Genomic DNA, 23,131 nt, shown 5'->3' with positions numbered 1-23,131 from the left:
CCGAAGCTAAGTATGTGGTGAAGTTAGTCGAAGAATTCATTGACGAGTATTGACCCGTCGCAGAATAATCTCCGACCATGAGTCATGCTTCATCTCAAAATTGTTTGAAGAGTTTTGTGTCCCGCAAGGAATCAAGAGCATATTCTCATCAACGCAACGCTCACAGGTTAATGCGTTCCACCGGATGCCCGGTGGAACGCATCAACAAGGTTTTAGTACCCGCGATATCAAGCGCCGTGAAACACGCGAACCATACGGACAGGGATGCTCACTTTCGCAAGATTCAGTTTAATCTTAATTCATCTGTCAGCAAGACAAAATGAAAATCAGCATTTGAACTACTCTACGGATATGGGCCAGAGCAAGACAGTCGACTAGCTGACCTGACCACTCCCATGGGATGCGAGCCAGCAAACTTGCAGCGCTTACAAGAAGAACCTAAGAAAGCTATTGAAGAAACACAGCGCAAGGCAAAGAACCAATACGATCGAAAAAAAGTGCCCAGCGTTGACGTATGCGGTGAGTGATGTGGTAGTGGTGAGACGTTCACCAATGCACACTGGGGAGCCTACTAAAACTCAATTAACGCGGTCCTTTTCTAGTGTGTCGGATACTCCCTGCTGACACATACTGACATTAACTTTTTTGCCAAGAATGCTGGTGTGTATTCTACAACAGCACATGTAAGTCAGTTGAAGCTATTCCGCGATGTGTCCGAGGAAGAAGTCGATAGTAATGAGTGTAGCACCGACGCATCTACACTGGAACTACCTGGGTGAATACAAAGTAAGCGACGACGAACCAGACCACGATTTTTCCAAGACCATGTTACTGACTGACTGAGGACAGCCAGTGGGCCAGAATGGCCGAGTGTTATCGTTAGGTGGCGCCACCGAACCTCCATCATCAGCAGTTGGCGTGGAACGCTGAGGTGTGCTTGTGTGTGCGCGCGCTCCGATTGTTCTGTGCTGTACTCGTGATGTATCACTTTTCATTTTATTAAAACTCTGTCATTCCAACATCGTTGAGTTTTTCTCTAATAACACAATTTTCCAGGTTTATTGAAGCAGTTTTTGGTTGGCTTCGAATCTAAGTGCACCTCTTACTTTGCTGATTATTGGCAAAAAGAAAATAAAAGAAAGGGGGGGGGGGGGGAGAAGTGCTTACATTTGAGCAAATACACGTCATGAGTGTGCAGTGTTTGCTTCATTACGTAGAAGCCGCACTATTCCGATGAAGGTGGCACCAGAGTAGTTTGGCAAACGTTACATATATGTTAATCGTTGCTACTCAGTTGCTGCGTATGCTGCGAAATCGAAGGCTGCGTTCTGTCCTCATAAACTAAAACTGGCGCGTGCAATTGACAACCGGTTTTACTTTCCCGACCAACGTTACCGAGGTCGGACTGAAGTCGACTTCCGGGAGAGGCCCATGTTCGGGGTACCGACAATGGCCTAACGTTGGTCGACTTTCCGCCAACAACATAGCTAGATCAACCACATTGGCCAATACTGTGTCACTGCAGCGTCCGTAATTGAGCCATGAGAAGACAATAAACTTTTTCTTGACCAATTAACACAGCGGGTATTTTACACTCCTGGATGAGATTTTGCGCATCACAGAATTTTGCGACATTTGTCGGTAATTTACAACTCGAAGCGAATTAAGTCTAGGATTTCAACTTCAAAAGGCAAACTTTGCCTTTGCGTCGCAACATTTAAGAGCCTGAGATTAATCACGTTCGCATCAGCATCCGTCGACCCTGCATGTTGCCAGCCTTGATTGTCAGTCGCGAGCGGACCTTGCTCCTTGCTTGTCTGGCCAATAGATCGGTCGCTGATTAGTTCTCAAATTGTTGCCAAGCGTCATCCATCGGCCGTGTTCGCCTATGTAGTTGCCTGCACTTAGGCATCGTGTGCATGCCTATAACCTTGAGCTATTACATGCGCATGCCCCGTGAACGAATATGCATAATGAGACTGGAATAGAGCCTTGCATAGCTTTCAGAGGAAATTAGGTTTCACTTTTCTTACCCGAGTAGAAGAGTGACCAGATGAATTAATTCGGTCAAGGAGAGGCAAAGAAGTGGACAGTCATTACAGTACGAACCCAAGTAAGTGGCAAGGCTTGCCCTAGAATAGGGAAAGGAAGCAGATTATTTCATCCGAAGAATCAATTTGACAATCCGGCTCCCTTGAATTACAAACGTAATTTGCCCATTGTATTCTGATACCCATGCGCTTGTTTAAAAAAAAAATATAGGAAAAAATAGTTTCGAAATTCGGTCATTACTGGGACAACGCAACCGCGCTCGCTAAGCAATGATGGTGAAATTACGTTTCGGGTGGCGCTTGTAGTTTTCGACTATGGAGCACGGTGGTCGCGAGTGTAAATTCAAGTCGAAGTAGCCCAGAAAGTGCGCCACACAAAAGGACTCACGAATTCGAATGCTTACATCAAATAGTCATTTAATGGATTAAGAAAGCTCGAACGTCAACAATCCCGACAAACCGCGCCAATTAACTGGGGAATTGCGCAATTACAGGTGACTCGTAAATACGCTTTTCACAAACGGAACTGCTCACATTGCCGAACACTCGCTCGGGATTCTGTGGGTGCGGGCGCTGTTCTGCAGCACAGTAAATGCACATATGTAGATTTCCGCTACAAGCTAGAACCATAAAACATTTAAATAAGAAAATAAAACAAGATTCTTCGGAACATGTTCCGTTCAATAGGTCTAGATATCGCGTATAGGTCGTGTTTACTGGGAATCATCAGAAAGACGTCTTATCGCTAAGAAGACAATGCAGTTTTTAGATCGTTCCCAGTTCAGAATGAAATAACAAGGAGCGAAAGAGAGAGAGAGAAAAAGAAGCCTTCCCGATCTGGGTCGCTTTCAAGTTTTGTACTGCGCGCGTGGTGATCCGTTTTAGCGTAGGAACGGCAGACGGCGCCACATTGCTGGGTGTGTATGAAACAGGGTTTGAGTGCGCCACAGACCGCGCGGATCGCGCCTAAAAACCCGTTGTGATCAGTGGCGCGAAAATGAAGGTAAATAAATTTTGTAGGCGTCTGAAGGTCTCAGTGCTCGACTTCATTCAACTTACTCGCATTCATAGCTGCAATGAAGGAAGTAACAAATCAGATAGCGCGGTTACGACTTGTTTTGTTCTTCACTAACGCTCGTAAACGAACTCTGCTGCGCTCCATTTTAATCGATCTTGGCGTGCACTGCAAAGCAGTCATGTCCTGTTCTTTTCCTTTCTTATTTACGTGTTTTGCGCCGTTAGCGTCTTGAATACTCTCAGCCGAACTTTGTGATACCAACGCTACCCCGCTGTTACCCACCGTGGTGGCTAAGGTTTAGGAGCTATGTCATTCTGCTGCTGCTGAGCATGAGGTCGCGGGTTGGATTCCCGTTTGTGATCCGCGCGTGTAAAAGGAACTCACCGACTCCATCAAATTAAATTTGAGCGCAGCTCTATATGTGTTTTCATTTCGCTGTATAGTGGAAGCGAAATGGCGCAACTGACTCGCTAATAGGGAGATAACGAGAGCCACCGCGTGGGTGACGCGTGAGCGCGATTCACAGCAGCCGCCGCAGACAGACCTCCGCTCATGCAGCGCTTTGTTTCCATATATGGTATCGGTCGACGCGCTCGCCGCATGCCATCGTTGAACATACGATGGCGCCACCTCGTAGCGGCCGTCGCCGCAGAGCCCATCTTGCGCGGCATTACGTGTTTCTTCTCACGTTTTCGCCATACTCTCCGTCTCTGCTTTCCTCCTCGCGCTCTGTTCGACATCGCCGTCTTTCATACCCCACTGCGCTGCGCGTTCACTCTTTCATCCTTCACTGTGCTCGTTCGCGGGTTGTCGAAAATAATATCCCCCGACACTACGCCATCTGTCAGAGCCTCTGAGTTGTTTGGGGCGTTAAACCACATAATTTAAATGCTTATGTTGAAGGAGTGGGCGGGGACAATCCAGCACGAACACCACCACAAGCACAGCTAAATGGAGCGCACATTTGGCCCGCACATATCTGTACTATACGCAAACTGAAAGAGAAAAAAGTAGCACTTTCCCAGTACGTTAACGACCGTGTCGCTTGCGATGATGTAGCTTGAGAATTAATTGTAAGACCAAACGTAAACTTATAATCTACCAAGGATTTGAAGGATTATAATCTGCCAAAATAACAGCTTAAAGTACTACCAAAGCCAAAACGCTGATTTAGAGGTACAAATACATGCATTATATGCACTACAAGTGCAAGAATTTCTTCATAGCGTTGCCTTCTGGTCGATTTTCTGAGCCCCATTATGAACGATTCAAAGCTATTTGCTTAAAAGCGACTTGACTCTTCCCCTTACCTAGGGAAACAGGGGTTTAGGGTCAGTGTGAAGGCAACCATCGCTCAACGTCAATGTCGTAATATTAGACCCTCATCCGCGCGTTTGTTTTTCAGAAAAAATCTGGCAAGACCCCTCACAAAACCTGGTGATGTACTCCTTCTCTAACATCTTGGAACATTGTAGTCACACGATGTCACCAGCTTCCACTTTGCCTGACTACATCTGCCGACGAAAGACACGGCAACTCCACCATATGTAATGAAATGTTTATCGATGGTCGTGAGTTTCTTTTTTTTTTTAGGTAGGTGCTGCAGATGAAGCTATAGTTCAAGCACTGCAGGGTCGAGCAGGCAACTAGAAAGACATGCGATATTTATCTTGCTTTGCGACGGCGCATGCGGCTGCCTCTCCAATGCAGATCTTTTTCAATTTACCATTGGAATGATATCTATACTCTTGTCTTCTGCTTTGTTCAACTGTTGAACTGTACCCACACCACGAAGCATCCTGACTGCAGTACCAGAATTTTAGCCTGAACGCACGCAAATGTGCACCAGGGTTGATGCAACAGGGAGGTTGGCTAGCAAGGCTGAGGGCCTAACCTAACCCGCCTAACCCTTTTTTCACCAACCTTCATACCGAGAGACTACTCTCTCGAGGGCATAGTGAAACTGTGACCAAACGGACTCCACGCAACGCATTTTACGTCCTTAGAAATTAAGTGTTACAATCAATATTCCATGGTCGTATCTCTCAAATAATTTTATTCGATTAGGAAATTTCGTTATTTTAACACTCCTAGCAGCTTTCATTTAATGAATGATGTACATAAAAAAATTACGGTGATGCAGCCATAGTTCTACAGACACTTGATGATTTTTAGCGCTGATTCCCATATTCAAGGTCAGTGACCTCAGAAAGCGCTTGCGTCTATTCTGCATTCCATGTTTAACGTAAAGCATGCCGCGCACCTTCCGACATATTCTCACGGAGATAAGTAAGACGAGCTTGACGAAAGAGAGCAGCGTTCTTTAATGACGGCCGACATCCAAATACCCGGCGCACAACAGCGCCCTTCGTCGTGTTCTGTCTGGCAATCGGTGCCTGCAGTCAGCAGCAGACTTCTGGGGATAGGGACTCGTAGTGGGCAGCTTACTTCGCGTCAATATGCTCCGATTAGCTGGCCGTTCGTAAAAAGTGGACATGTCAAACAAATACGCGAGTGAAATCATGACACACGACGCATATAGCAATATTAGGGAGTTTTATGTTAGGGAACGCAAGGCCGCACCCAAGCGCTGGGGGAGGCACACTCCACTGTGGGCCATTTGCGCTTCTTTGTGCTCAGTTTGGCTTCTTTTGTAGAGCCGGCGGTTTGCCTCCCCAAACGCTTGGGTGCGGATTGCGTCCCCTCATCTAAAGCTATCTATCAATTGCCCCTAGAAAACCTTATTCCCAATGAAATGACTTTGCAAGTAATCGCAGCTATATCGCTTTACTACACGTATCATAAAAACGAACCCCTACCGATCGTTAGAGCGAACTTATTATACCGTAGGCCCCGATGACCCTCATTTCTTAAGAAAAGCTTCTCGAATGGCGAGCCTGCATTAGCATATAATTCCGTTTACGTTATGAACAGGAGATGCACGCCCTGTCGTAATAGCGCGCATTCTTGACGAAGACAGTGGGTTAAAAACATATTTCTTGCAACCATAGAATTCTGATTTTTGCCGGCGTTACGTAAATTTTACAGCGATGCTGTTAGCATCTCGGTTGTCGGTATTTTTCCTGTCCGCGTCCGTTCGGAATAAATGTGGACCGATCCCGGCGGCAGTGCAGGCCAGGACCAGTTGCTCGTAACCCCGTAAGGCAGAGGCTTCAAGTAGTTAGCAAAGTGAAGCGATAGTGCATACATTCTTTGAAATCACGCATACAACATACACAACAGCATACATTTCAATAAAGAAAGCGCACACGAAAACCATCCGAACCACAAAATTGACGATAAAGCGCTCCCGATAACAATGCGAAGCACGCAGCGCTCCCCGCATACGTTTCCCGGTAGATATTACTGTTGCGGGAGCTGCCGCGGCCACAACAGCTTGCGACGTGGGAGTGACGTGCGTCCCTAGCCTTTCGTATATAAAAGAAGCAGCCTAGCAACTGATCTCAATGTTGTTAGCATCGCTATGGGCGTCGACGTGCTGTCAAAATTATCCTTACTTCCCATTACTACCATTACTGTAAATTGCCATCACTACCATTACTCTAAAGCAATAAAGCGTTGCATACCCCCCTCAGCAGTTGCAGCGTTGGTTTCCAACAAGCTTCGCTGGGCATACATTTTCGCAGGGCCGGTATGGCGACACAATTTTTTTCCTCAAAGTTAGAGGCCGAGGGGTGCCCGATAAATTCTTGGCACTTAGACTAATAGACCTGCCAACGTTCGGTTCGCTCTTGTGTTAAAAAAATCACGTTTAAAGTGTGTTATAGGGCGTTATAAGATCAATTTATGTGAGCGGAAGGTCTTTGTCCAGCACCTCAAATGCATTGCTGAAATCGAGCTGAATCAGATCCAGCGGTGTGCGGTTGTCCATATATGGTCGCTCAAGAAGTGCGTGATTCCTGCTGCGGTGGCTTAGCGGCTATGGTGTTGCGCTGCTTAGCACGATATCGTGGGATCAAATCCGTGCAGCGGCGGCCGCATTTCGATGGGGGCGAAATGTAAAAACGCCCTTGTCCCGTGCAATGGGGGCACCTTAAATATTCCCTGAGGGTCAAAATTAATCCGCAGTCACCCAATACGGCGTGTCTCACAATCAAATCATGGTTTTGGTACGTAAAACCCCTGAATTCATTCATTCATTCATTCATTCATTCATTCATTCATTCAAGAAGTGATGTTCGCTAATGCTGCTTCGTAGCCCCGGCCGGAACGAAAACCTTGTTGACTGTTAGTGAGGTAGTTGGACTCTTTGAGGAGGTTGAGGAACTGTCTGTTCAATACTATCTCAAACGCCGTAGGCACTCAGCTGGCACTTAATTGGGCACGACACCACCTCTGCGCAAGGAAAAGAAGTACGTAGCCTAATGGTTAGAGCATCAGGCATGTGTGCTCGGAGAAAGGCTTCAAAACCAACCTTCGGAAATGTATTTTCTTCATATATATAACGGGGATTTTACCAAATTTGTTCGAAATTCCTTAAAAATACTAAGGATGATTGAATGATTTTCTCTGGATTGCTTTCACCACAGAGTCATACATTTGAAAATCCCTCTATGTAGTGAATGAACAAGTAATTCTGTAAATTAGGCGAAGGAACTTCTTAACCAAAAGAGCTATGCGATTGATCCCAATGGAAGACTCGAAGCGTCCCCATCCGAGGAGCTCATAATCGCTTCCAGAAATGCAAAATTTTGACCCAGCTAATTTTTAGAGCGTAATAAGTTCCAGCCAGTCTTACACACGAAAGCGAAACTGAACAGCCTAACAGTGCAAGTGTGACGGCCATAGTAAGCACCCACGTGTGACGAGAGTGCCTGCGCCACCCCTTGGAGGTCATCGTCGCCTGAGATCGTGACATTGTTGCGGCTCGAGGCGGCGTTTCGGTCAGGAATCCACCAAGCCCATTGACCAATACGGCCGGTAGTAGGAATGAAGGAAAAGGGGTTTACTTTACATTATTTACGCTGGCTCCAGATACGGAAGTCCACTCCAATTAGGAGCATAATAAACGTCTGAGTTCACGTCAGAACACGCCAGCACACCTATATCACTGCCCCAAGGGTGTCAGCTTTTAATACCGTCGTCTTCCTTAGGAGACTAGACTAGGGAACCTGACGACTGTATCTCGGCCAGTCACAATCGTCGACTCGGTCGCAAAATCCCTTCCATGCCGACGCACCGTTCCGCCGGTCTCCGCTTCCTATATTGCACCTTCACCTCAGCATATGGCACAAGCGCGTAGCACTATGGGAATCTGAGGTCGAAGCGGCTCCCAAGGACCTAACCTAAGCAAACCTAACGTAACCTAACGTTAACCTAACCAAACGTGGCCGAGACGAAAAGACAATAATCCTCACGGCGTAACTGCTGTGAGAATACGCTGCGCCACCCTAACGCCTTTTACACTAACCTAATCTAACCTAACTTAACTTAACGTTAGCTATAAGCTAACGTGGCCGAGACGCAAAGACAAAAATCTGCGCGGCGTAACCGCTGTGAGAATACGCCGCGCCACCCTAATGCCTTTTACGCTAACCTAACCTAAGATAATCTAAACCTAAGCCAACCTAACCTAACGTGGGCGAGATGCAAAGCCAATAATCCTCACGGCGTGGCATCAGGCAGTGGCGTTCAATCGTAGTTTCCAAGGCGCTGTGAGTTTATTTCACTCCACGGGGACCCCTCAAAAATGCTCCTGAAAAGTCGTGGACAGTAGCATACGAAAAGCCTGCCAAGAGCGAATATGCTGCACCAGGAGAGCAGGCCGGGCCTTACTACGGCCCCTACTGCACCCCTGGAAAAATCAGTGATGCCTTTTTTTTTTTTTGTAGGTAGAGCGCCGTAAGGGGCAAGAAAGGTTTAATCCGGCATGATTGACTCAGCATCGACGCCGCAGACGCGAGAAAGTCTCTACGACGTACCTTCAGACACAGCGATCACCAAATGGCGCGTCCGGGCGCACAGCCTCACCGCGCGGGCAGCCAGCGTCGGAGCGTAAACTCGCCCCCACTCTGCAATTCCAGCTCGCCTAGGGGACAAACGCGCACAAAACGAGCAAAGCAACTTCGCCACCGTAGTACCTAGGCGAAGACATACATTCAAGGAGTAAAAGCCCCCAATTTTTTTCTCTCGTACCCACTCGTACTCGCGCCTGCGCACAAACCTCAAGTCCCTCAAATGACCGTCTCGTGTTCCCACAGTAGCCTTCGACGTTGGCCCCTTTCATCAATTCAGCTTGTCATGGGTCAGGTTCAGGTGCAGTGATCTGCGCGGTAGTTGTCCCTCGAAGTGAGTTCCTTTGTTTGTGCGTCACAGTCTATTTCGGGCCTCGGCGTTGCCTGGGCGCGCGCTGATGACATGACTGCCTCGTGGTAAACGTCTAAGGAATGCTCATCGCCGTATTGAGACGTAACAGACTTCGTAAGGACGCTAGCCCGATGCTCGGCCACCTTTGAGGCACGATCAGTCGCGTCACTCTCGTGCGTCTACTTGGGCGTCACAGTTGCCCTCACAGGCGCGGTACGCACTATATACCGGGTGTTTCAGCGACCACTTTCAAATTATTTATCGCCTGTAGCAGCTATCACATTTCTAGTTCATGAGCTTGCCTACCCGAAGAGGCGTACATTGCTTAAACAAAAAAAAAATGAAATGCATAGTCGACTAATTAACAAAAATCCCTATTAAGTTTTTAACTAACTATCTTATGGCTCATATTGCAATTTACAAATTCAAGACGTGGAGTTCGAAAGGCGGATACACTTGGAACGAATTCGCAGGATGACACCACTTTCGAGATATTGATTCCCGAACTTTGCGGAGAAAGGCATTGGCGTTCCAGTTACTGTTTTGCTTCAATGCATAAAACGACGCTTTGTTAAGAGCGCTTGCCCCTTACCCTCTCTTTTGAATAAAAGAGAGGGTAGGGGGCATGACTTCCGTAGAGAAGCTTCATAATGTTTTTAAACCTATGTCAGCAGAATATTTCACGTCGTGCGAAAAACAGAAAACTGCTGAATCAGACTCGCTGAGCTCGCTTGTTTAAAATTCGTAGCCTGTCTTCCTAGTGTGAGCACCTTCTTTTGCAAGGGTAATCGAAACTGTCATCGCATCGTCATTGACTCCAATCTTTTTCCCCTCAATCACGTAAAAACACGTCTCTCGCTCTTTTTAAACAACGCAAAGCTCAAGAATATAGTAAACTTTTATCAAATGAAACAACCGATAAATTTAGTGATTTTCTCTCGTCAAGTTCAATTCAGAGCTGTTCACTGCATTTTTGTTGCACCTTGACTTGTCACACTGTATCCCCTATTTAAGAAACCACACTTTAAACGTCATTAATGCTGAACTACACAATACGACTGCTTTACTCAAGCATAAACGGCCATATAGGCAGGTGAACTCAATCATTAATCGCGGCACTCAGTCTCCAGAGCCATCTGTGAGCGCGAGTCTGAGTGAGCTCAAGTGAGTCCTAGGGCCTTGAGCCTGAGTCGGTGTAAGCCGAAGTGAGTTCTAGTTAGCGGAGTCTGAGTTTGTCGAGGTGAGTCCGAAGTGGGCGTTCGTGCGGGTCAGTGTGAGCGCCCATGAATGAGAGTGTATGTGAGTGTGAGTAAGTTCAAGTAAGTCCGAATCGCATGTCATTCTATGTGTTCTTAATTTCACGAGGCTGAGTTCACGTTATCCGGAGTTTATCTGAATCGGTCTGTCCACCAGCGGGCGCTATTGAAGCCAGAGAACCCGAGAGACGACTTGTAAATAATCTTTTTTTAAATACGTCCTATAACTTTCTGTAAAGATTTTATGCGATTACGCAGACAAATTTTCGCGAAATGTAAATTTTAGCAAAGGTCCTAGCTTCTATATTGGTTATCACTGAGTGAGCTCCGTGATACCCAGGTGGCTTTTTTTTTTTTCGTGGTTTTCAGGCACTCGCACCCGCATGCTTTCATTTGCACATCGTTCGTACCGTAGAGGATTTGTCGATGCAAAGAAAACAATGTTCTTTCCACGGATAAACACAAAAAAAAAATATTCAACTTGACTTCAGCATTTTCGGGCTACAAGACAACCCTGCGCAACAAGGAATGCACGTATTCGACTCAGCGCAACAATTCCTAACGCACTTGCAATGCATGCATGACAGTAAAACGCGCGGAGGGGCCTTGCAACATGTTTCATTGAAATGTCAGAGCACCCTGAAGTGAGTACGACGCATTTCAATGAATTTATCCCCAAAAAGTTCTTTTCTTTTTTCTTTTTGAGGAGTGCACGATAATAATGGGGATACAAAGAGCACAATGTTTACTTTCCCTCTGAGCTTAGGCAACGCCTACAGCAATGTCCTGCCTATTGTTCCTGTCTTGCGTTTTATTCTTTCCACGGTGCACTTACGGCAACCCTTCACTGTTGCGGTATGGCAACGGCGCCGAAGAGCGGCAAAGGAGCATTGACAGGGCGGTGGCTAGGCGACTGGATGCTAGAACATTGGAGGCTGGCGCGTGTGGGTTGTCGTGCGGTCTACAACGTCACCGACCCCACAAAATAGAGGGGGCCTCGAGAGCCGCAGGAGAGAGCCAGCGATATCTCGCGCGAGAGTGTGGCCTCCCTGAGGTTACATGCGTGCGAAATAATATTTTTCTCGCCTGTTGACGACAGCATTGTCTACTAATCGGGAGCGTTTTCGTGCCGTGTTCACAAAGTGTTGCAGCGCCGTTCTAATGAGAGCTAACTGCTGGCGCGTTGGTCTTGCGTAATTGTGGTGGTAAATTAATAAAGGGATACGAACACGAGCGCTCGTGTTTCAGTCGGGATTGTTGAACAAGAAGTTTTTCTGCAAAATTATGAACGTGAATTAGTGCTAAAACAACGAAACGATATAGCGTAGTTTTCTTACATATATTTGAGCAAGTGTGCATGCATGACAAAATCGACAAGACATTTGGCTATGTGTAGAATATTTTATTATGCTTGCGCAAAAAAGGAGGATGAAAAGGCGATTCACGCACTTGGCGTTAGGACGTCCGGAAAAAATATTGTGAGTGATATCCCCGAAAGAGGGAAGCAACGTGTCGGTTATCCCGAACGCAGATACGGATAACCGCCGCTTGCGATTATTCCTCTTCGTATTACCATCCTGTATTCTAGGCGCGGTTGAAGCTGTTTACCATCCCAGGGTCTCGTCGAGTCCTTTCCTTTTGAGGTCTTTCGCTGCTGCAGCTGTCGTAAATGTCTTCTTTGTTGTCGAAAAAAAAAATTAAAATTTCCCAGGTGATTCGATGTAAATACACCATGGTCTGTTTCTTCTTCTTCTTTTCGTTCATGTGTATGCATGAAGGTGCTTCATTGTAACTATAGATTGATTTGGCGAGAATACGCCATACAGTTATGGAGAGAGAGAGAGAGAGAGAGAAAACATTTATTTATCATGAGTTTGGGCGACTTCCTCGCAGGGTGGAGCCCTTAGTTCAGGACCCCATTGGCTCGCGCCACTCCGCGTGCCCGCCGGATCAGCCGTCGCTGCTCTTGCGGGTCTGAGCTGGCCAGCGCAGTCTCCCAGGAGGAAGGGGAAGGTGAAGGAATAGAGGAGTAGCCCGGAGGGTGTGGGAACTCCCAGGTGCAATGATATACTGTGGGCTTTGCTCCACAATAGGGACAGTATGAGGGATATTGTGTGGGGTGGAAGAGGTGAAGATAAAAGAGGCAGGGAAATGAATTAGTTTGAAGCTGTCGCCACGCGACGGCATCTTCTCGATTAAGGGAATTATGTGGGGGAGGGAAGTGTCTCCTGGTATCTCTGTAATATTGTAGAGTTTCAGTGTAGTTCAGTGGTTCTGTCGGTGCGTCGTCTGGGTTGGACGGCTCTTCCAATGGCGCCCGGTTAGCGAGCTCTCGGGCTACCGCATTAGCGCGTTCATTACCATGGAGAGAGGCGTGTCCAGCTGTCCAGACGATACGCACCCTGTGTAACGCTGTGGGGTGTAATGATGTAAGGATGCGGTGTGTGTAGGGTGTCACCCTCCCTTGTGCCAAAGTCTTGCAGGCGGTCTGAGAATCAGTGACCACTGTGATAGGTCCATCCGGCGCCGGCATGGTTGAAGCGTGTACGATGGCTAGGGCAATAGCAGCCTCTTCCGCCGTGCCACTCTCCACAGTGTTGAGCGTGGCCGAAGCTCTCAGAATGTCTGCACTATCTAGTACGACTAGACATAGGGCACGTTTCTCTGGGTAGCGGGCAACGTCGGTGTAAAGGACTGGAGTGTTTGATTTGTCATCGCCAAATAGGCGAGCCAGGGCTTGTGCTCTTGCCTTTCGTCGGCCTTTATGACGCCCAGGGTGCATATTCCGGGGAATTGGGGCCACGTGAATTTTGTTGCGAATGCTTTGCGGAAGAAGTGTGTGGTTTTCCCGTTGTGGTTGTCTTGGTATTTGGTATCCTAGCCGGGATAGAATGTGGCACCCTTGCATTGTTCGTTGCAGACGTTGCAATTGGCTGTTAAAATGACCTTCAACTAGTTCGCGGATGGTGTTGTGCACCCCGAGTAGTAGTAGGAGCTGCGTAGACGCATGTTGGGGTAGTCCCAGCGCTGCCTTTAGTGCCGTACAGAGGAGGGTGTCCATCTGGTGCATCTCAGTCTGAGTCAGATTATGATAGGGCAGGTGGTAGGTTAATCGGCTAATTATGAGGGCTTGCACGATTCGGAGTACGTCTTTTTCTTTCAGTCCTTGTCGGCGGTTTGTAATGCGCTTTATCATGTGCGTTATTTGGGTAAGTTGTTGGCGGAGCATGTGTAGGGTATGTGTGGCCTTCCCGTTGTGTTGTATGTGAAGTCCTAGTACACGTAGTATGTCTACCCTTGGAATACAGTTATGGAAGTTCAGACTATACTGTCGGGTTCATAACCGGCTGCGGCGACACACAGTATAAGTGAGGAAACCTTCATCATGGGATGATATCACAAGTGCTCTTATAGGTTGCACGGAGTACCTTTCGCATAGCTCAATAATTATGTCTAACAATCACTAGGGGCAAATGCAAAAAAAAAAAGGGAGAAGTAAATGGCGAAGAAGTGTCTTTATTTATTTGTTTTGCATTTCCCTAAGTCACGTATGTCGCAGGCAACGTTCTTGCTCGACTTACGTTTTACAGAAACACATATTAATGAAACGGGGTGCCATATCGCATACGGAGCTAAGGCATAGTTCATTTGGGCTAGCAGCGCATTTACGCGCTATGTCTACCGGTGGGGCCACAAAGAATGGAGGGCCTAACCGAAAGCGTCAGCTCCTGTAAGTACATGCTTCCCGAACGAGTGACACAGCTGTAGGGGCTGAAAGCATCCAGCGAGGATAATGGCATTCGGACGTATTAATAATTCATACGCATAGACTACCGTGCTCGAGGAGACTGTCCATCATAAAAATAAATAAATAAATAAGACGGGAACATGCAGAATGGGGGAGGGATAGAGAGAAACCACTATAGGCAAATGAAGGTTCATGCACGCAACTCCCTGCCTGCCCCTTGCCGCGTCATTTTGCTCAGCCGTCGCTGAAGTACACACGTGTGCTCGGGCATAATCAAACGCTTGCCTCTCATTAGCGCCGGAAGGCAGAGAGCGGGTGGCACTTATAAAGGCCTGCCCCATCAAGCACTTCCTTCACGGGGACAAAATTCCGCCTTCCCTCCGCTCGGTGGCCCGTTCTCAGGCACACGCCACTCGACTCGCACCGCCGGCGTCGTCGTCATGATGGGACCCTTCTTGGCTGGCGTCCTGGCGACAATCACTTACGTGCCTTGCGCGGTGTTTTGCCAAAAACCCCGAGAAGTCTTCATATGCGGTACTGTACGCGGCTACATGCATGCTATTCGAGAGGTGCTCAGCCGCTCCTTACGTAAACACACGTATCTTCCTCCCCCCCCCCCTCTTTTTTAAATGCTCATCGCCTATATTTGTACGCGTGTACACACTACGCATACCCTTAGCTTTATGATCGTAGCAAAAGTAGCTCGATTGCGAAAAAGAAAAAATGTGCAGGTGCTAAGTGTGTGCACACTGTGTGCCCACGCCGTGTATAGATCATGACGTTTCGACCGATCACGGTTTTCAGCATCAAAACCATCGTGGCTTTTACATGCCTAATCAACTAGATTTTTGGATTTGGTTCTCTTCGCATTTTCAGATCTCACTGCCTGAAATAGCTGTAATTTCTGAACGTGGCTGCAACGTGTTTACATATTTATGCAAATTTACTGTTAACTGCGCCATCCAAACTTAACTGATAAGATTGTAGGTTGTTTGAGGGATGTTCGAAAATTGGTGTCCGTTTTAGGAGTGCAATCCCTTGACGTGCACCTGTAGATACATATGCTAAAATCCTCAAAGGCACCAGCATATACTGCCGACAAGCAGGTCTCATAGAACTGCAGCCCAACTTTGCGCCACCATTAAGCGAGGATCATCGCTATAACTGTGTCCATTATGCTGCAGGTGATTCTTGCCCAGATACTCGGAAGCAAACAAGAATCGTCTCGATTGACTTCCTTTGTTGTTGTTCATCGGCGCGAATACACAAGCGGGTTAAGTCCCATTTTTCCTAACCGGTGCTGCTTGCATGAACTACGTCGGAACGTCGACGGGTGGAGCTCGCGGCTGTCGGTAACGACGTTCGTGCAAGCAGTTTGCGTGTTGTCATTAACAGGTAATTTTTACCCCACAAGCTCCTATTATAGTACACGGAAACGGAGAAATAGCCTTTTTTCTCGGCATCCCCTTTACAGATAGTGATAAGGTTTATTGACAGTGACAGTGACTATTAGGCCATCATTTTAGTTCTACAAAGAATCTTCAAAATTAGAAAAAAAAAAGGAAGCGACAACTTCGCAATGAAGTTTACAACTCTGTAAATAAAAAAAAATGAAATTCTAGATTTTTTACGCGCCAAAACCACGATAAGATTATGAGGCATGTCGTAGTGGGGGACTCCGGAATAATTTTGACCACCTGGGGTTCTCTAACGTGCCCCCAATGCACGGGACATGGGAGTTTTATTTTATTTCGAGATTTTATTTCGTGGCCTCGTCCTTATCAGCGCAACACCATTGCCGCTAAGCCACCGCGGCGGGTAACTCTGTAACGCCGTAGCAAAAATACTCGGCAAAGTCGGCAAAGTACCGTTGTCTCAGGTCGAGACAATCCAGGTGGAGGATGAAGTTGCAGGCAGGGATCCAGTCGATAGATAGACGTGTGTGCTGGAAACTAGGTGTGTTCCGCAACGATCGTAAGGCACCATACGCAAGCACTTGAATTTTCGCTGCTGACAGAGGGATCGGTTCGTGCACGCCGTCTTCATCCTCAGATCGAGCAACTTCATCGGCATGTTCATTGATCATAATGCCACAGGGGCTAGGGAACCGCTGAAATGTGACGTCGTGCCCTAGCTCGACGAGGCGTGAAGGAGCTCTCGGATTTCTAGCAATAGTTGTTCGTAGGGGAAAGCTTCCTCTTAACATTTAGTAAACAAAAAGGCCCATCGACATGGCTAACAACGCAGGCGATTTTCAGGCCATCGTAGTGTCTCTACTTAAAGCGACTAGGCCGAGCGCTCGTCCGTACTTGTGTTCGTCGTACGATAGTCATGCACAAGAAAAAAAAAGAAAGAAAAATTCACCGACGATATTTCCTAATGCGTAATGTGAGTTTAGTCTATACGTGTTTTCCTTTCGCGATATATTGGCTGGCGCGGACAATCTGTCTCGCACTGCACGTTCCAAACAGAGCGAAGTGTGGCGCGTCTGCCTCGCTAACCGGCATTTCACCAGAGGCAGCGCGTAGGTGACGTGTGAGTGCGATTCACAGCAGCCGCCGCAGGCAGACCTCCGCTCATGCAGCACTTTGTTTCCATACAGACGATGCGCGTCACTCTGGCTCCATATCATAGCCATCGTCGCCGCAGAGCCCGTCTTGCGCGGCACTATGCTTTTCTTACGCTTTCGTTCCACTAACGACGCAATCAGCCCTTCGTCGCAGGGAAGTCATGCCACCAGTGTCAGCGGCGACAACACCCGAGGGAGCGTCACATCGAGCCTTACTCGAAGCTGCTCATCATGACCCCTTGCAGGAGCAGTGATCCCCGTCAAACACGCTGGTGCCGCGGACTGACCTCAGCACAGACGCAGCGGACGAGCGCAGCCCTCACAACCTCACGGCACCCTGCCATGGCACCCCTTCGGAAGCGCAGACGAGATCGCCCGCGAGGCTGCGCATGCGCAGGTCGCCTCCCCTCCGCTCCTCCTCCGCTTTCCGCCTCATAATTGCGCTGCTCCCTCCTCCTGCGCTTTCCTTCTCCTCTCTTTGCTATGGCCTTTCTTTCACCGACCACTGCGCTTCGCGTTCGTTTGCGGTGCTCGTTCGCTCGGTTACGCCGACGCCACCAACGCTCGACGCAACAGCATGTTATTAAAAGCTGCGCTCTAAAAACGCATATATAACGACGACGATTGCAGATGACTATTACAGGCCGTAGATTTCAGCGTTAGCAACAAAGCGTCGTGCGTACAGTACAAATGAGGCTCGGCATGCTGGGGCACTGGGCCTGTATCCCCTCTCCCCCCTTTCTCTCCCACCTAAAAAAATGAGAAAGTCCGTACACTGTTCAACTGTTCCTAAGGGCGCGGATATATATGGTGTTTCACTTCACTTGAGCCAAACTTTAAAAATATGCAAATGCTACGTAGCTGGACAGAACCAAGGTAATGCTGTTTGCCGTCGCTTGGAGATACATTATTTTTACATATCACCTAATTAGATAATGAGTCTCAATTATTTAAGCAACTTCTCAATTATTATAGTTATATTAAAAGTGTAATTGAGAAAATTGTAGAGCAACATGAGCAACTCGCGATACAGCTTTGTGTTGCACAGTACGTGCTGCATAAAAGCATTTTTCCGAGCGTGAAAGAAGCCCGCGAATACATACAAAGTACCTCGAGTGGTAGTTGCGCCACAACAGTAAACAACAAACAATCAATAGCTATAGGCAGACACCGATTATATGGTTCTTGTAGCGAGGAGGGAATAGTCGAACGAATATTTTATGCCTCAATCGCTGTCACTTGCATGTCTTCATTTGCAGATTACAACGACGAACAGTTGAAAGCAGTCATTAACTGCCATTGCACCATCTTTCCACAAGAGGTATAAAACTGTCTTTTCGCCATGCTTTCGAGCTTACTTCTGCATTACTGTAATTGAGCATTGTGAGTGAATGAATGGATCATCAGAGCATGCGGAGATTTTGTCACTAAGAATTGTAGAACCACTGAAAAAAAGAAAAGAAATCATCGTCAAGCAAAAGGGATTCGCACGCGGTGCACAGTTCTTGCGATTATTTGTAGAGTACGGAATGAGTCATCACAAGGTAGACTAGGATGAAAACAAGTGCTAGTGCTTCCAACTGAGCGGCCACTGTACAATGTTTTGGTGGTTTGTTTGCCTTGAAATAATCATTTGTATAATTTTATTTGCGTGTCGAATGAACGCTCGATCGTGGTTAAACAGTGTTTGTCATATTCCCTTGATACATCCTCAATGTTTTCGTGCGCGCTCAACACAACGAACTAATTATAACATTCCGGCTTCGCTATCCCTCAGTGGGAGTCGGGCAGAAATAATAAGACGTTGGCTGGTTATACGGCATGAAAAAAGTGCGGTCGTTGTTGAAAGCGTCACCGCACCTTTCTGACGTGCTATACGCGACGCTGTATGTCATGGTGTTCTTGAATTGGATAAAGCCAATTTGAGACATATTTCGTGAAATACGCGGGCCATTAGACGCAAGAATTTTTTCTTGATGGGAACGTTTATTTCAGGACTTGGACCTTATGATCGCTGCAAGGCACAGGATTTCACGCAACATTACCACATTCCGCCTGGTCAAGCGCTACTGCAAAAGTCTTCCAGCCCTGATGTACAATTTCGTGAGTATACCCACCGCACTATAGCTAAGTGGCTAAGGCGTTGCGCTGCTGAGCATGAGGTGGCGGGTTCGGTCGGGGCGGCCGAATTTCGATGTGAGCGAAGTGCAAGAACAATCATGTACTTAGATCTAAGTGCACGTTAAATAACCCCAGGTGGTAAAAAGTATATGCGACTATACCCCTACTGCGTTCCCCATAATGAGACCATGGTTTTTTTACACGTACGAAATCCCAGAGTATCATCAATAACTTTTTTTGACGCACTGTTCCGCGCCGAGCCGTATTTTACCGCCGCATTGTTTTTCGGTGCCGTGCGCTTCTCTCACCGCGACCAGTGCGGAATGACACATTTCTTTTTTCTTATCTTTTTTTTTCCTTTTTTTATGGCTATACAGCATGCCACACATTTGCAGCTGCGTCACTGGAAGCGTGTACTCTCGGTAACCCCGTGCAGTCTGCAGCTTTCTTTATGGCTGCGACAATTATATTGAAGGTCGAGGCGCATTCACGTCATCGGCACCACCGGCGCCGTTTTCGTGCTGCCCCGTCGACGGCGCATGCACGGCCCGCGCGCGAAGGGTTCGAGAATCTCTAGACATGCAAGGAGTGCGTTTGGCTGCAAAAAAACAAAAACAGAAAAAAACACACAAGAACGACGAAGCGAAGCGGACGCACTCTCTATATACGATCAATCACCGCGGTGGCGGAGCAAGGGCAGCGTTGCACACCTTCCGCTGCTGGCATGAGCGTTGCGCGCAAGCACACGTACTACTATAGGTATAGCATTCCTGCTGAGCTGCTTTGTGTATGCTCAGGCCTTGGCAGTAAGCGTCAGGCTGACGCCATCTAATATTTCAGTGAGCGCTGAACAACGCCTATACGGTTTCCCTTCGTTCTCGTACCGCGCACCAACGAGGTGCGACGCGCCGCAACTCCACTGGCGGCGCTCGTGCGCGCGCCAACGTCGTGAGATGCCTGGTGGCTGCTGCCGGGCGCTGTTTCTTCTGCCCATGGGAAGGATTTGCCTCGCGTGCTGCGCCGTGCCAATACGTGGAGTTCAAGGGCAACACTGAACTTTGCTGAAGCAGTCACTGCGCCGTCCTTCACGCAAAACTGTCGAATTCTTTCCTTCCTCTTTGCGCGCACACGCACACGCACACACACAAACACACACACACACACACACACACACACACACACACACACACACACACACACACACACACACACACACACACACACACACACACACACACACACACACACACACACCTGTCGGTTGTGATCGGTTCCACCTATTTCACAGAGTAGGCTTAAGCTTCGTCCGCCGCAGAGTAAACTATGTGTCACAGCCACGAAGTTCCCTCGCTTCTCTCATTTTCACAGGAAGATATAATTAGACAAAAATGACAGCGACAATTTCAGAAACAAAATTACTATTGTGCCCTCGTTCTTCCTGACTATCTACACCGCGCACTTCCCAGGGCGCCATCCAATGTTTCACATAGCAGTCCTTTGTATCAGCACACGCGTGGCGTGCCGCCGTCGCGAACTCCGCCCTGATTACTCCGCTTCTGTGGCCTTGATTTGTGAACCTGCCGCGCCTGCGGCCACAGCAGCAGAGCGTGAGGAGAACGCTGGCTGCGACAAGGTCGTTCGCTCGGTCGACCGCTTGTCGCTCACATTCTCGTACAGCAGTGCGGCAGTGCAGCTGCAGAAATTCCCGGCGATCCCACGATGCTACGCGAAATTCCTTTTCCTACGCGTTTCAGAGCCGATCGATGGGCGATTCGGGGTACTCACCGTCTGCGCATATTACCTTAAGTATATATTCACTGGGATGCTGGCTGTCTGCAGGGACTCCCGCGCGCCTTCTAAAAAAATAACCAACTCTGGCTATATATAGCGCTCAAGCACTTTTGCTTGCCAAGATGCTTGACATCCATTTTCTTGCTTTCTCGACAGAGAACCATAATAAAGGGCCTCGCAAGGGTAAGTTGTGCTTTGGTGCATACATGCGTATGCGCACGTACGCGCAGTTGCATTTAGAAAGTCCCAGCGTTCAGATTCACCAGGGGATCCGTAAACTGTCAAGCAGTTCGTCTCAGGCAAAACGTACTCGGCGTGCATGCACGCAAAGCGTAGATTTGTTTTGAAAACTCTGAAGAAAGGCACTCGACTAATTCCGACATGGTGGACTATCCTTTCTTTCAAGACTCTAGCGTTTTTTTTTGTTTTTTTTGTTTTTTTTTTGAATTCCGCGCACGAACCACGGCGCTGACGGCGTCATTGCAACGTCACGGATTTCATGGTGTCTTATTAGCCTGTTGACTATGCATCTCTATACAGCAAAAGTTCCTTTAAGTTGCCAGGTTGAATATTTGCTTGCTTGTGAATACAATTGCATTCCTTCTATAGCAAGCAATTTACTGTAGCACCGAGCGCACGTCGTCAAAATCTAATGCCACACGCGAGCAGGGGCTGCAAGGATCCGTATTTTGTTTATCTGTCGATTCTAGCTTAGCAAATATCCGCGCAGGGTATAATGGGATTCGTCTGCCGTGAACGGAGTGGATGATAAGAGCAGCGTAGAATCGAGCGAAAAGCGTCGCTGCAAAGTCGAGGCCAAGTTCACGAGCTCGTCGGCGAAAAGCGCGATTTGTGGCGCTTGGTGTGCCAATGAAGCATATGATTAAAGAGAAGCTTTACCCTTTACAAAGGGTAAACCTGCGCCTTATATATGAAATGTAACATTTTAGAGACAAACTTAGGTGAACTGAAAGAGGAGCTCACACTGCTTCATTTGGTTACGTTAGCTTACACCAACGTGAAATCTCATACACCGCGAGACCTTAATGTGCCCGAAAGAAACCAAGTTCCAAATAATTATGGTGGTCATGGTGTTGGCAAAACAAGTTGATTACTTCGTTACATTATATGATCTTACGCATACATGACACTGTCAGCGAAATCAGTAGCGAACCTTTGAACAACATAGCCTTATAGCATTTGCCTGTGTGCTGTATATTCTTAGCCTGAACAAATTTGTCCGCTGAAAATGTATCTTGATGAAGCGGAACATGTGGTAATAAGTTGACCTGAGTCGATGAATTCGGCAAGAGAGGAAACACAATCAACAAAACTGTCGGAAAGTAAGATGCCTCTGCAGCATGCTATAGCACCATATGGCGTTCTTGCTATTTTGCAGTTTTCGCCAGTTTATGCTTCCCATTTCTTCCGTTCTCTCTTCTCTGTCTTTCTCTTGCGTTTCTTAAGGCAGAGCGCTTAGGAAAAAGAAACGATGACATGGGGTAAACATGACTATTCTTTTTTTCGTTTGCAGAATGAGACCATCGAGTTAGTAGGATATATGATGGCCATATGCCAAGATGCCACGCTCTACCACCTTCCACTTAATAAAAACGACCCGAAATAAACAGAATGCCCAAATACGACTGCTTGAACGTGTTCCCTGCTTCGTGATACGTAGACGTCTTTAGCGATCATGTGCTGTCTAGATGTGATCACTGTGTATATCACAATTATCAACCAGCACCTGGAGTAGCATGCCAGGCGATCAGCCAGGCTAACGTCTCCAGCATAACGTTAAATTTCTTATCTCTCTCACTCTGTATATATATATATATAGTGTTCTGGGGCCGATTTCACAAAGCTATCCATTCGTAAGTGTTGTTTGCCATTGTCCGGCCGCCTTCGCTAATGATCTGTCCGCCATTATGGTTGGCTGACAACTTCTCATAAGAACGTTTTTGTGACTACCGGCCCTGACACCCATCTTGCACCCTTTTTTTCTCACTGTTGGAATAAATGTAAAACTTTCGAAAGTCCTCATTATAGGGCACATTATGGGTGCCATGGGGCACTATGTTTTTTTTTTTTCGTCAATAAAACAAAAGCTTTATTTTAGCGTAACTCATATACATATATATCGATCGACTTCGCAGTGAGGGCTCCTTTCCCAGCATAAGGTGGCTTGAAACTTTGTCATGGCCTCTGTTTAGTGATTGCCTGCTGGTTGTTCAACCTGATACACTGAGT

At 47.4% G+C, this 23,131-nt stretch overlaps 1 protein-coding gene across 1 annotated transcript; it reads left to right on the top strand.

The window, feature by feature from the left end:
• The first annotated feature begins 14,762 nt into the window (after positions 1-14,762).
• Positions 14,763-22,522, top strand: LOC126544762 (uncharacterized). The gene is made up of 5 exons (XM_050192235.2): positions 14,763-14,934; positions 18,229-18,290; positions 18,965-19,072; positions 21,038-21,064; positions 22,416-22,522. Exons 1-5 carry the CDS (start codon positions 14,841-14,843, stop codon positions 22,506-22,508), a joined length of 384 nt encoding a protein of 127 aa, XP_050048192.1. The 5' UTR covers positions 14,763-14,840; the 3' UTR covers positions 22,509-22,522.
• Positions 22,523-23,131: the final 609 nt, after the last annotated feature.

This window comes from Dermacentor andersoni, chromosome 1 (genome assembly GCF_023375885.2).
Source record: "Dermacentor andersoni chromosome 1, qqDerAnde1_hic_scaffold, whole genome shotgun sequence".
In the NCBI taxonomy this organism is placed as follows: Eukaryota; Metazoa; Arthropoda; class Arachnida; order Ixodida; family Ixodidae; genus Dermacentor; species Dermacentor andersoni.
Note: the sequence above shows the minus strand (reverse complement) of the source record. Positions and strands in the feature narration are given on the sequence as shown.

Bases quoted from the DNA above. Each gene is read 5' to 3' on its own strand.
- LOC126544762 (XM_050192235.2), top strand. From the start codon at position 14,841: ATGATGGGACCCTTCTTGGCTGGCGTCCTGGCGACAATCACTTACGTG. The intron at 18,291-18,964 runs GTATAAAACTGT...CGTTTATTTCAG, and splicing joins GCACCATCTTTCCACAAGAG to GACTTGGACCTTATGATCGC. The intron at 19,073-21,037 runs GTGAGTATACCC...CTTTCTCGACAG, and splicing joins CAGCCCTGATGTACAATTTC to AGAACCATAATAAAGGGCCT.